At 31.5% G+C, this 14,450-nt stretch overlaps 2 protein-coding genes across 3 annotated transcripts in view; both read left to right on the forward strand.

Annotated features, from left to right (window-relative positions):
* Nucleotides 1–13,429, forward strand: part of LOC139513127 (macrophage mannose receptor 1-like) — an 81,920-nt gene extending 68,491 nt beyond the window's left edge. For both annotated transcript variants that reach the window (XM_071301353.1, XM_071301354.1), the window contains 4 exons: nucleotides 2,601–2,873; nucleotides 9,042–9,218; nucleotides 11,262–11,537; nucleotides 12,108–13,429. In XM_071301353.1, the coding sequence (XP_071157454.1) occupies nucleotides 2,601–2,873; nucleotides 9,042–9,218; nucleotides 11,262–11,537; nucleotides 12,108–12,331 (950 nt within the window). In that variant the 3' untranslated portion in view covers nucleotides 12,332–13,429. The remainder of the gene's footprint in view (nucleotides 1–2,600; nucleotides 2,874–9,041; nucleotides 9,219–11,261; nucleotides 11,538–12,107) is intronic.
* LOC139510381 (uncharacterized) lies at nucleotides 731–2,190 on the forward strand. The gene has a single exon (XM_071296963.1). It carries the CDS (start codon nucleotides 739–741, stop codon nucleotides 2,188–2,190), a length of 1,452 nt encoding a protein of 483 aa, XP_071153064.1. The 5' UTR covers nucleotides 731–738.
* Nucleotides 13,430–14,450: the final 1,021 nt, after the last annotated feature.

Consider the following 14,450-nt stretch of genomic DNA (forward strand, 5'->3'; position numbering starts at 1 on the left):
AATTTGTAAATTTTAACTAACATTTTCCACTGAAACTACTGGGCCAAGTTCATTATAGATAGAGATAATTGTAAGTAGCAAGAATGTTCAGTAAAGTAAGATGTACAAACACATCACCATCACCAAAACACAGTTTTGTCATGAATCCATCTGCTTCCTTTGTTTAATATTCACATAGACCAAGGTGAGCGACACAGGCTCTTTAGAGCCTCTAGTTTGTCCTTTATAAAGTAATGATTTTCCTGAGTCTTTTTGTCAGTAGCTTTATTTTTTTAGGGATTGATAGCTAGTCGTCAAGTGTTATTGTTCATACTATACTTCCATATTGTTTTAATGTTTTTTACTGGGAATTCTGGGAATTTTGTTATCTGAATATTACTGCATGCAAGTGCATCAAGCAGAATGATTTTTAGAAGAACATATTTTGAAAAGAAATTGTTTGTTAAAAAATAAAGCATTTTTGATTAAGAAAAAATTGATGCAAGCTATACTTTATTGTAGTTTCACATGGGTAGGCATTATATTCGTGATTATTTTTGCCTGAGTGATAGTGATTTTTCAGAGGGAGGAATTTGAACAGAGCATGAAAGGTTGTCGTATCTAGGTCAAATATGTCAATTTCGGAATGCAACACAAAAAATGCAGTCATAGTGAAAGAATTAGTAACATCATGTCTGATGATGTTACTAATTCTTTCATTATGACTGCATGTAATGTGTTGCATTAACGGAATTTAAAATGTCTTTTGAGTTGAACCAAATTGTTCAGACTTTCCATAATGGAAAATATAATGATACAGTTAGAGAGGTTTATGCTGCATTATTAAGTTTAAATGTCGGTGTTAACAATGTAGAAAAGGTGGTTAGAACGGTCTTGGAAAAGTTAGGGGGGTTGAAAGTAGAAAGGTTGCCGAAACACACCTTTTCTGAAATTATACTTTTAGAGGCCAAAGCTCTTGCTCAGATGCAAGCAGCTGAGGCAATGCTTACTAGTGAATGTAATACTTTGCATACTGATGGTACCAAAAGAGGGGGTCATGAATTTGGTGGTGTCCAGGTTGGAACCTCTTTTGGTCAGTTCAGTTTAGGAATAAATGAAATGGTTCGTGGAGATGCAGAAAGTTTTAAGTTATTAATAGATTCTGTATTAACAGACATGTCTAAAATTCTTGTAAAAAATTCAGATGCTAATTTATGTGAAGAAAGTAGGTCTAAACTTATTTTATCAATTAAAAACATGATGACTGATCGCCATATTGTTAACCAGTCATTAAAATCATTATTAGAAAAAATGAAAATAGAGTGTTTACCAACTGATGATGATACTGATATGGATTTAATTAAAAAGATGTCAGCTATAAATGGATTTAAATGTAATTTACATGTACTTGTTAATTTTGCTACTCAGGCTGAGTCTGGTTTGAAATTATGGGAACAAAATATTTTAGAATCTGTTGATTGTAGTAGTTTTTTCAGTCCTAGTTGTTGCAATTTTACCAGAGCTTCTACAAAGCTGTGGGTGCCTGGTGCAGATGAGAAATCTGGTTATGGTTTACTTTTTAAAACACTTTTAAACCAGTTGGAACCTCCTGTTGATTTGCAACTTACCACTTTTCATGGGCATAGAATTAAATTACTGTTTTCAATGGGTGCAAGTGTTTTTCACCATAGAAATCATATAAAATTATTTATTGAGAATTATTTTAATAAAGAGGACCGAAATAGATTACTTTGTGCTGTTTATAATTATGTAAACAATCCTGTATATTTAGCAGGTTGTAGAGCTTTAGGTATTATAGATAAGCTTCTTACTGGTCCTTTATGGAGAATTATTGAAAATGTTGATCATATTTTAGATTTGAATGACATTTGGTTGGTTTTCAAAAATTCTATTGAACTCCTTTCAAAGGATGCTTCAGAACTTATTGAAGGGAAAGTTTTTTATCCAAAATTTACAAAAAAAGATGAAGTTTTTAATAGTTTATTTATTAATAATGATCTTGATGAAGAATTAAACCTCTTAACCATTGAGGCTCTTCAAATTATTTTAATAAATTTTTTGATTATAATAGAAAGACAGCTTTCTGACTGTTTACCTGGTGGTATTTTTAATGAAAACACTGAAGGTGTAAATAAAGATAAAATTAGAGCATGGGTTTGTTCACAAAGCGAAAGAAGCATGTCATATTAGAATACACTTTCAAACATTGGATGACTTATTCACACAGTATGAGTTATGTTTTTATGCCCCACCTACGATACTAGAGGGGCATTATGTTTTCTGGTCTTTATGTCCTTTCGTCAGTCTGTCTGTCTGTTCGTTTGTCCGTGCGTCCGTTCATCCCGCTTCAGGTTAAAGTTTTTGGTCAAGGTAGTTTTTGATGAAGTTGAAGTCCAATCAACTTGAAACTTAGTACACATGTTCCTTATGATATGATTTTTCTAACTTTAATGCCAAATAAGAGTTTTGACCCTAATTTCACGGTCCACTGAACATAGAAAATGATAGTGCGAGTGGGGCATCCATGTACTAGGGACACATTCTTGTTTTCAAATGTATTTTAAAGACTATTACAGGCTTATAATGTCTTGTATTTATAGCTCAGCCTCCAGCTGCAACACCGGCACCACCAGGACATTGCCGTAACCCTGGTGAGATAATCAGCGGAGACTACTGCTACTATTTTAGTCCATTTACATACAAGGACTGGCCATCAGCTAGATATGCATGTACTAGACGCTTGATGGATCTTGTCAGTATCACTTCTCAAGATGACCAGAATTATGTTTATATGGTTATGTTGAATGCTAGGTCACCTACTGCACAACATACAGCACAGAATATCTGGGTTGGTCTCACAAAAGGAATAAACAGTAAGCATTCTTTCTCATTTGATAAATTATATTTAATTTGCATGCATTTTGAAATGTAATGAAGCCATAACTTGATGTTTATTTTATTCATTTGAAGATAATGTTTTCCCTTTATAGCACATTTCTTTTTTTTTTTTAATTTTTATTATTTATAACTTCCAATTTACAACATAATATACACAAATATAATAGCAATATATAATATATAGATCTATAGATATTATCTAATCAATACATCTTTCTATTAGGAAGCTCTTTTTTTTTTTTTTTTTTTTTAAATGTACAAATATAAGATAAAGAGTAAAGCAGTTTGAACACCGGAGAGAGAGAGATAGAAAGAGAAAGAGAGTGAGAGAGAATAGTGTGGTGAGTTTTCAATATAATTCATCTAGAAATTGAATTCTATTTTAGTATAGTAAATACAGCATTTTCATTTATAACATGTATAATATTAAATGTAAAGTATATACATTTTTGTACTTAACTAAGTAATATATCAAAAGCATTCCATTCTCTGAGAAACTGATGTTCACATTTGTTTTTCATAGCAATATTTTTGTCCATTGCATACACATATTTCATCTTTTCTTTTACTGAGTTTATTTTCAGTTTTTTTTTAAAACATCTGGAATTATAAATATATTGCTTTATGGTAAGAAAAAGAGTATTTTCTGCATTGCCTTTTGATATTTTTGCAGTGTTACCAAACAAAAAAACTTCTTTTGTAAAAAGTACACTAATTCCATTGGTTAGAAACCAATTTTCAATCTGTTCTAATAATAATTGTGTATGTTCATATTCCCAAAATAAATGTTCTAATGTTTCAATTTCTCTATTACAAAATGTACAATTTGGATTATCATAAATCTTAATTTTATGAAGAAATTTGTTTGTAGCTAAGATTCGATGATTGAATCTATACTGTGTCCACTGTAACTTAGTATTATTTTTGACAACAAATGGCAGTTTATAAATTTTTTTCCAATGATTTTGATCAAAGCCAAAAATTTCAGTCTATCTTAACTGACTAGTGGGAACACTTCCATTTTTATTCAAAACAATATACATATCTTTAGCACATTTCTTCATCTTAAAAAAATCACTTGTTGATGCATCTCACCAAAAATCTGTGCTGTCTTACGTAGATCAGTTTGGTTTATTTGTCATACTTCTCTAAGGCCAGGATTTTTTAGTTTGTTGGTTTACTGAACCGCCAACCCGATTTTGCCGATTTCCAGAATTAAAATAAAATTGACTTTTCATGATTTTTTATTCCCGCTGACCCTAACAAATGCATTATCCCTGAAAAATGATTAAAATATTCTTTTTTTATGTAATGAAATGCATTAATCACTAACAGAACTGATAACATTTTCTGTTGTGAAAAAATAAAACTTCCAGTTTACTTTTCTAAAAATTTACGCCCCAGCTCCTTTGTTCTAACAGGGGTGATCTGAGCCGGATCACCCCTACCAGATCACCCCAGTTTGAGTTTCTTTGTTATGCATGCTTTCCTTTGTTCTGTAACATTTTGGCGGGAATGTCTAATCCACTATAAAAATTATAATTAATTATACGGAAAAGACTATCTATCAAAATTCACGTAGAAAAAATCCAATGAATATGCTGGGATTCGAACTCAAGACCTTTAGCATATTAAGCCACGACACATACCACTACACCAGGACGACTGGATACGAAATAATAGTAATTTGACATACTTAAAGGAAGCAAGATCTTTTTATAAGTGGGGCGAGTCGTCAGACCTTTATTCAGTGGGGTTTTAACCTTTTTCGTTAATTAGTGAGTTTTCAGACTGATTGTTCAATTTGATTTTACACTTTTTCAAAGTGGGGCAAGTCGGTAAACAAGAGTGGGAAGATATTTTTATAAAGTGGCGATATAGTGTGGGGCGAGTTGACATTGTTTGATATCTACTCATCTTGTTTGGGGTCAAAAAGGGTATACATCATATAGTAATATATAAAGTATATTGTTATGATTGTGTGGCGTTCTTAACTAGATTTTATGAATTGTAAATGGTTTTTCGTCTAATCTAAAACAGCTGGGATGTAAAATAGTTATCCCAGTCGGACTTGGTGTGTCAGTGTTAGATCACCCTCTGGCCTCCGACCATTGGGGTGATCTTACACTGACACACTGCGTCCTTGTGGGATAACTATTAAAGACAAATCTATTATAACTGACCTTGAAATGTTGTTTGCGCAAATAATGTTGCGGAACGAAGCCTGTGTTTAAATCAATTACACAATAAGTTTGTTTCTCTTATTTGTCATCAGTCCGTAAGATGCATCATTTCATAGAAATAGACTTGTCCAAATGTGAACAGGTGGAAGTTCAAGACATCAAGTTAAAGTACTGAATATTAACAAATCATTTGAAATTTTCTTGTTTCATAATTAATATAAAAAAAATATATCGTCCATTTGGATAAAAAACGGGAATGCATGACAACAGATTAACCCGATATTATCGTTTTTTTCAGTGGACGAGTCTATTACATTTTTGGCACGTGTGTTGAAACATATTTTCGTACGACGTTTTACATTTTTCTTTATCAGTTTTCGTGCTTGAAGATCATTATTCAACAAGTTTTCTGGAATTGAATAAGAGCTACGCGAATCTGTTTTTTTTTGTTTATGAAATGACGATTTTATTTCGTCTTTGTTCGTGCAACCCCTTTTTTTACGGGAAACTATTAGACAATGTCATGCAATGTTTATGACAGCTGAGCTATAATATTTCATGGAATTTAAGAAATGATGACATAATAGCATAACAAACATATTATTAGAAAGTGAAATATATATTTATTTTGCATATTTTTCTGTCTTGAAAGATATTTTTTTTCTTTTTTTTCCGGACCGACCGACCCGACTTTTTCGTGGAGAAAATCCGTAAACCAACAAATTAAAAAAAAACGTGGCCTTATACTGACTCAACACTTTGATAAGTATTATTTTCATCCAAAGTCTTACGATTTTTTTTGAGAAACTAATTTTTCACCAGACATAACATATTTAAGAGCAATTTTCTAAACTGACGACTAAGTAAACATGACAAAATAAATAATATTGGATAACTGACATGCATAGTGAGATTAATTAAATTTACTGCAGGACCTACTGATAGCCAACCTTTTAGTTCATTGTCCTGTATCGATATGAAATGAATATAAACTATTAACAGTACAGCAAATGGAATTTCAACTACGAAAACTATTGAGGATAAAATAACTACCAGCAATGTTTGACGTCTGCTCTCACCATCAGTTAAATCATATTGAAAAGTTACGTAATTTAAACGTACGGAACCTGATGCTTGTTCTTTTTCCGTGCTAGATGCTTTTACCAGCTGTATTTTCCGAACATTGGAGGATTCCTTTAAAAATAACACTAGTGATACGTCTGAGTAAATTATCAAAAACGACGGAATAAAAATTACTCCAATGAGTTTAAGTAAGTAGCTGATCATTTCAGATGTTTCACCATTTCCATCCAACCAATCAGCATAATAAGCACTACATCCTAAGATGGTAGATACATTGGTAGTGGTGTTAACACTAATGTACTTTGGTGTAAAATGTAATTCAAACACAAGATGCAATTGCATTGAAAATGTCACTAACCAAACAATTACTAGTAATATACACATCCTTTTTAAAGTCCATTTTTCTGAAGAAACAAATGGGTGTTTGATAATCATGTATCTTTGAACAGACAGAATTGTTACGAACCATATAGATGCCATATGTGGAAAAGCCTTAAAATAAGCGAAAAAATACCATCCCCAACATAAATGGTACGGAACAAAATATGTGTTGCCCATGTTCCCTAAGGTGAATAAATAGAAATACCATACAGATATCGGTAAGATGGCTAATGTATTAGCTGTTGCTATTGAAATATAAAGTATACTTGAAATTTTCCGTATGTTATTTGTAGTCTGTCTGAACTGTTTGAAGTATATAAGAATAACAAACACATTTGTGACCAAGACTATCACTGCGACTGGTGGAATGATGTATCCATTTATTATAACTGTTTCTTTGGTATAGACAATTTTCAATTTTTTCAGTTCTTGCTGTTCATTTTCCATACTTAGGTCAATTAAAATCTTTCCTCACACGGACATCATCACACACTTTTCAATATTTAGTAGTTATTTATGCATGGTCATCCCAGTTTGAATTATAGTCCAGCTATATAAGTCTATTTGAAAGGTCATTCCACTTTCAAGAATTCATTGTGGAATAAAAATCAGCAAAGTTGATCAAAACTAGTTTCTTTTTAATTTCAGATTGTTTCCAACTGATGTTTTTTTACAGATTTTCAACAATTAACTGCATTCATTATTCATGAAAGCTATGGCTGATAAAGTTCATTCATTCATTCATTCATTCATATCTTTAATTCCTCATAAATGAGATTTTTTCCACCTGATTTCTTTTTGTCAAAGTGATTTCCACTGATGATATATATTTACTATTAGTTCATTACACTGTGTAAATGGTACATCTCATGGTAAACATATATTTATCATTACAAATTACAAAGAATGTCAAAGAACACGGTGATTATCTATTATAGAATATCATGTTCTGTCTTTTAATGAGTAAGATTTAGATATTATTCAGATAAACAAAATTCACTTTCACAGTATGATCATGATGATAGTCGTTAAGAAAGAAATAGCATAACCGATTTTGAAAATAAGAGGAAATAATAACTTAGAATTATATTGATAGGTTATGGAACTCCTTTTGTGCAATTTAATTTTTTTAAATGGTGGGAAAAGGATGACTCAGACTTTTAACTTATATTTAACATTGGAATAATTTGGGTCTCAAATTGTAAGGAAAGAAATCTTTATCTGCTTAGATTTTGGTAAATGACCTGTAATGTCTGAGATATTGAAGATTTTAATGAAACGAGAAGTGGGTGCATGGGGTAAAATATTTTACCCTTTATTGTAGAAAAAAAACCAAGGAGTCAGTTGACAAAAAACCCTAAACATAACTTAAGTACATCCTTAAAATGCTTGAGCACATTCTTAGAAATAGGAAAGGGTGTCATGTCTTCCTGCAGTCTGCCACCTAGTGAGCTTGCACACTAAAAATCTTACTTGATGTAGCAGTATAGTTTGAGCAGTGTATTTTTAGTTTGATAGTTTGGGATCACTTTGAGAATAGCATTTGTTATATAAACATCTATTGCTGGAATTTAATATTATTGTGAATCTGTCTTATATGAAATATGTCTTATGTTTAATAAACGGTAATAATTATATAAATGCATTCTTTAAAGTTCTTTCTTGGAATGAAAAAGATTCAAAAGTGTCTATATTTGCATGGATCTGCCATTTTAGTAAGTCATTATTCAGGCTAAAATAAATATTGAGGAGAATGTTACTTTCTATTTGCGGTTAACTGATTTCGGTGTAAGTTTATATTAGAGATCACATATTTCTGACTTCATTAGAGTTGCTTTAAGATATGTTCAAAATTGATACCCCACCAAAGATCTTGCTTTGTAAATTGTTTGCATCAGTATTATAATCATCTGTTTCTGTGCCTCACCCGAATTCCCAAGCCAGGGCTCTTGCTGACATATCAGTTTTTCTAGTTGATGGTGTATTTTCTATCAGATTTGACATGCAACATGACTTTAAACTTTTAAAGATCTTGCTTTGTAAATTGTTTGCATCAGTATTATAATCATCTGTTTCTGTGCCTCACCCGAATTCCCAAGCCAGGGCTCTTGCTGACATATCAGTTTTTCTAGTTGATGGTGTATTTTCTATCAGATTTGACATGCAACATGACTTTAAACTTTATCACAAACAAAAATTGAAAAGAAATGATATGGGGTATCCATTCTTGACACAACATTAATATATGCATAGCAAAGTACACAAAAAGCAAAGTAACAGCACTTTTATTGCTGTTTTTCATAACAAAGTTACAGAGACCTTCAGCATGGAGCAAAAACCTCACCTAACTGGAATTATAAGTTTCCCCCTGCACAAATCTATGTCTTTCATCACAGTAGTAGATAAGGTCATGAACTTAGACAACACATGTTTTAAATTGTTGTTTCTTCAGGTATTTTCGCATTCTATCATTTTATTTTGTCATTGGAATTGTAGGTGGTTTTATGTGGTCAGACAATACAGCTGTAAGCTACACTAATTGGAATGCTGGTGAACCATCAGATCCTGTGAATGCAACCAATGAAGAATGTGTAGAAATGTACAGAGACACTGGCAAATGGAATGATATCCCCTGTGACCAGAAAAAATCTTTTGTTTGTAAAGGCAGAGCATGTAAGTGATATTACTGTAACCAATCTTTGGTATACGAAGGCCAAGACTTAGATAAAAGAATTTTCTGTGTTAGAGAAATTTTCTTTCCACCTAATCCATTTTAATTATTTGCATTTCCCTTTTATTTTTAGCTCATCTGGCCCGATTATTGGGTTGCTGCCCCGAAATTAGTAATTTTAAGGAAATTTTGCAGATTTTGGTTATTATCTTGAATATTATTATAGAAAGAGATTACCTGTAAACAGCAATAATGTTCAGCAAAGTAAGATCTACAAATAAGTCAACATGACCAAAATTGTCAGTTGACCCTTAAGAAGTAAATTTGCCCTTTAAAGTCCATTTTTAACCATTTTTCAAAAATTTTAGTATTCTTTTACAAAAATCTTCTCCTGAAACTACCGGGCCAAATTAAGCCACACTTGGCCACAATCATCATTGGGGTATCTAGGTTAAAAAATGTGTGGCGTGACACAGCGAACCAACCAAGATGGCTGCCATGGCTAAAAATAGAACATAGGGGTGAAATGTAGATTTTGGCTTATATCTCTGAAACCAAATCATTTAGAGCAAATCTGACATGAAATAAAATTGTTTATCAGGTCAAAATCTATCTGCCCTGAAATTTTCAGACAAATCAGACAACTCATTCTTGTGTTGCTGCCACCGAATTAGTAATTTTAAGGAAATTTTGCAGATTTTGGTTATTATCTTGAATATTATTATAGATAGAGAAAAACTGTAAACAGCAATAATGTTCAGCAAAATAAGATCTACAAATAACTCAGCATGACAAAAATTGTCAATTGACCCCTTAAGGAGTTATTGCCCTTTATAGTCAATTTTAAACAATTTTCATAAATTTATGTAAATTTTTAGAAAATATTTTCCACTGTAATTACTGGGCCAAGTTCATTATAGATAGAGATAATTGTAGCAACAAGAAATTTCAGTAAAGAAAGATCTAAAAACACATCACCATCACCAAAACACAATTTTGTCATGAATTTATGTCCATTGTTTAATATGCACATAGACAAAGGTGAGCGACACAGGCTCTTGAGAGCCTCTAGTTTGTACTCTCATTGATATATTATTCCTTAAATTCCAATATCTATCTGCTGACCAGCATATGAAGAAGAAAAATGTATTCAAAAATGATATGTGCAGCTTGTTACAAAACTTAGTTGGATTAGGTTTTAAAAAAAAAAAAAAGGACTTTGTTAAAATAAAAAAACACCTAGAAATTGTCTATACATTTTTGACAAATAAATTCCTTTAACTCTGGAAAGACAATGGCATTGATATATTTGAAATTATAAGATTTTAAGTAAAGCTTTTCTTAGGAAGGGAAACATTGAGTAATCATTTTGTTATGATTCAAAAGCAAATTTGTGCAATCCTGAGATCTAAATCTCAATATTTACAGGTTTAAATTTATTACATCCATGAAATAAAACATGGTTCTGCTTATATGATATCACGACTGATAAACAAATCGATGAAATGAAATATACTTGTTTAGCATTTTTAGTGTGTCCCCAATGAAAAGCAGTGAATAATGTGATAATGGTTCAACACGAGCACTATAATGAGATACATTGAACTTAAAACTAAAATTACATATTTAAGAAGATACATACCTGCATATTCATACCTACTACCAGTACTTGCAAAGAAGAAAGTGACTTATGAATATGTTTTGAAAATGAGTGAACTGAAAGCTGCTAACAAAAATCCAAAGATTACCACACTGTAGTGCCTTCCTCATTTACACAAGAAACCCTGATACATTACATGAATCCCATCACTTTAAAATTGATCTTTCAGTAAATGTGTGTGAAGGAATACACAGCACACATATAATTAAACCACATGCATAATATAAGCAACCTGAATAAATCAAAGCAAGCAAGCTAAACAACACATTTAAGTGAACTTGAATCTGTTAATTATATATAAGAAATTATATTTAATGCACCAATTTGTGACAGTTTTGGAGGAAGTCATTGGCTGAAATATTGATGTAATTATTTTTGTTTGCAGTACTAGGAGCTGGAACAGTACCTGTAACCACACTAGCTCCAGCTACACCACCAAACGTTGGTCCAGTGACTCAACCTAATGTTGGTCCAGCAACACAACCTATTGTTGGTCCAGGGTCTACTAGTAAACCAAATGTTGGTCCTGTAACTTTCCTAACATTTCCCAATGTGTTTCCCACAAGAAATACACCTGCACCAAATAAGAATAACGTGCCATATGTACAGCCAACTGGATTTATAAATGGTCCCAAAAATCAAGCTCAGACAAGGGTTTTAAGTAAGTAGAACTTATTGTTTCTTAGTATTTTACTTAAGACTTAGATTTTGTGGTTTTGTTTCATCTGATGAAAAAGTGTTTATTGGAGAAAGAATAAATCAGCTAAGAATTAGATAAGATTTCATTTTACACATAAAGTAATATCACAAAGTACTGAAATTTGAGGAGAATTTGAAATTCAAAGTCCCAAATCAAAAGGCAAAATCAAAAGCTCAAACACATCAAACAAATAAATTATCAAAAAGGAAGACCTTGTAAACAAAATAAATGCATAAAAATCCATAGATTATAATACAGGAAACTAGAGATAGAGCAACACAAACCACACTTAAACAGGAGAATGGGTTTTCAAAGATCAAGATTTTGACCTCCCATGTGATAGGTTCAAAAAGGAGATTTAATTTTTGTTTAAAAGAAAGAGGGAACTTCCTTCCTTGTGTGATGGAAGGTACGCTAATATCTCATTACAATCTTCTGTTTTTAATAAATTTTGATATTTTTGTACTTGAAACTAAGATTTTACAAGTTTTCTTGTAAACAAGTTATTTATATATATTAATTCCATTGTAGGTAATAAGACTGGGTTGTCAGGTGGAGGCTTGGTAGGGGTTTTAATCACTGTTATAGTAGTGTTAGGTGTGGTTGCAGTGGTAGGCATGCTTTTCTATAAGAAACGTAATCCATCGCCTGGTGGTGGTGGTGGTGCTGGTAGTTTTGACAATGCGTTGTACTATAAAGGTAATGAAGAGGTTAACATCAATAGCAGTGCTGACTCAGGTGAAGCAGATGCATGATCTGACAGGACAAGGTTGAGTTAGTTGTTATGTTGCTTGTGAATAACATACAATATACAAGTGGTTGTTATTGGAGGAACGTTCAAAGACTAAGTATGATATATAGGGAACAATAAAAGAACAGTTTTAATCGAATTGTAAATAGTTTGTTTCATTTTAACAGACAACAGAATTTTTGCAAAAGTCTAATCAAAAACAGGAAATCATGACTCTCAGTTAAAAATGATCAATAAGTTTAATAGCTGTTTTTCAATGTCTGGTACATTAATTTTTTTTTATTTCATCTTATAAATTTTGCATCAAAAAAAGGTGTTCAAAACCAAATATTGCATCTAAAAGTGAAACAAAACACAAAAATATAATTAAAAATTAATTTGATTTGCCTTATTATACAGTTATATTATAACCATTATTTAAAGATCAACTTGACATTAAAATGTTATTAGGTTTCTGTACAATTCTGGGAAAATGCTTGACAGAGTTTTATGTTTCCCCTGTTTCTAAGCAGCATTCTTTTATGTTCTTTATGCCATTTAATTCACTTTTATTGCATTCAGATTTTTTTTACATGATTTACATATAAAAACTTATTCATCATATTAACATAATGTAAATAAATTTGCACATTTAAACTCCAGTTTTAAATGATGTAATGTTCACCAGTTTTGTATGCTGTATATTGCTATTACTGTTTTTATTTCACTTACTGGTCAACTTTTATTTTTATTGAAAATCTATAAACCTAGAAGAAAACAAAAAATGTGACCTTAAGACCAGATGACAATGCAGTTAGATGTTATATTCCATTTGTGTACATGTATTTGCAACTTGCATTTGTTCAGTAGTGTATCGAGTTTTGTTTATATTGTCTAGTATGCAAATGTGCAATAACACTTATTTTTTCCAGTATTTTCTATTCATATGTGCAATATTGTGTTGATTTTTTCTTGTGTTTCATATTCTTTTGTGCAATAGTATTTTATTTTCTCAGTTTTTTTCAAAGCATTTGTGCAATATATGTTTTAGACTGCTGTTATTAATTTATTGTAATTGTCATTCCTATCAATCATATGTGCAATAAACCCAAATTCATTGTGATTACATTGTTGTGTTTGATTAGATTTATAAATTTAAACACAAGGTTTATGACCACAAAAGGAAGGTTGGGATTGATTTTGGGAGTTTTTGGTCCCAACAGTTTAGGAATTAGGGGCCAAAACTAAATTTTGTTTGATTTAAAAACAAAAAAAATATATGGGTTTGTTTGATATGCTGAATCTAACCATGTATTTAGATTTTTGATATTTGGGCCCCTTATCACATTGGTCCACATTGAGTTCTTAAGGGTTTAAAATTGAACTTTATTTGGTTTCATCAAAAATTGAATTCTTGGGGTTCTTTGATATGCTGATTCCAACCATGTTTTTAGATTTTTGATATTGGACCATAATAGATAAATGTCCCATTTAAATTTTTAAGTTCTTAAACCACATTCATTCTGTGTCCAAAACCTATTCTGTGTCAACTATTTAATCACAATCCAAATTCAGAGCTGTATCAAGCTTGAATGTTGTGTCCATACTTACCCCTTCTGTTCAGGGTTCACCCTCTACGGTCATATCAAGCTGCACCCTGCAGAGCATCTGGTTTAGCATTAGGACTACATAGGTGAATACAATCATTGTAATTAACTGTTACTTAGTAACATTTGTAAATAAAAAGTGTAGAAACAAAGAATTACATGCCTTGTGAAAAGAATACACTGCCACTTTCTGTTGGGATGAGAATATTAAAGTAAGGAGAATGTCTAGCCGTCTGCAGGTTACAGAAACTAGCATGATGTTTTTAGGAACCTGTAGGTAATTTATTGTAGACAAAATTTTGGCCCCAAGCCAAAATAAAGTCCTTTGTCAATGGCAATCTAAATTTTTTGTAACAACTATTCTCTGATATGTCATATGGCATTGAGATCAATTTCATGTGCAAATGGTTAGCTTCATTTTTCGATTGAGAAAGTATGTGCCTACAAATTAAACATATATCAGTTACAGTGTACTTAAATTTAGTACTATATTTGATGTTTTGGGTGTTGGAACAAAAAATAGATTTAGTCAGTAAA

The sequence above is a fragment of the Mytilus edulis genome, chromosome 2 (assembly GCF_963676685.1).
Source record: "Mytilus edulis chromosome 2, xbMytEdul2.2, whole genome shotgun sequence".
Taxonomy (NCBI): domain Eukaryota; kingdom Metazoa; phylum Mollusca; class Bivalvia; order Mytilida; family Mytilidae; genus Mytilus; species Mytilus edulis.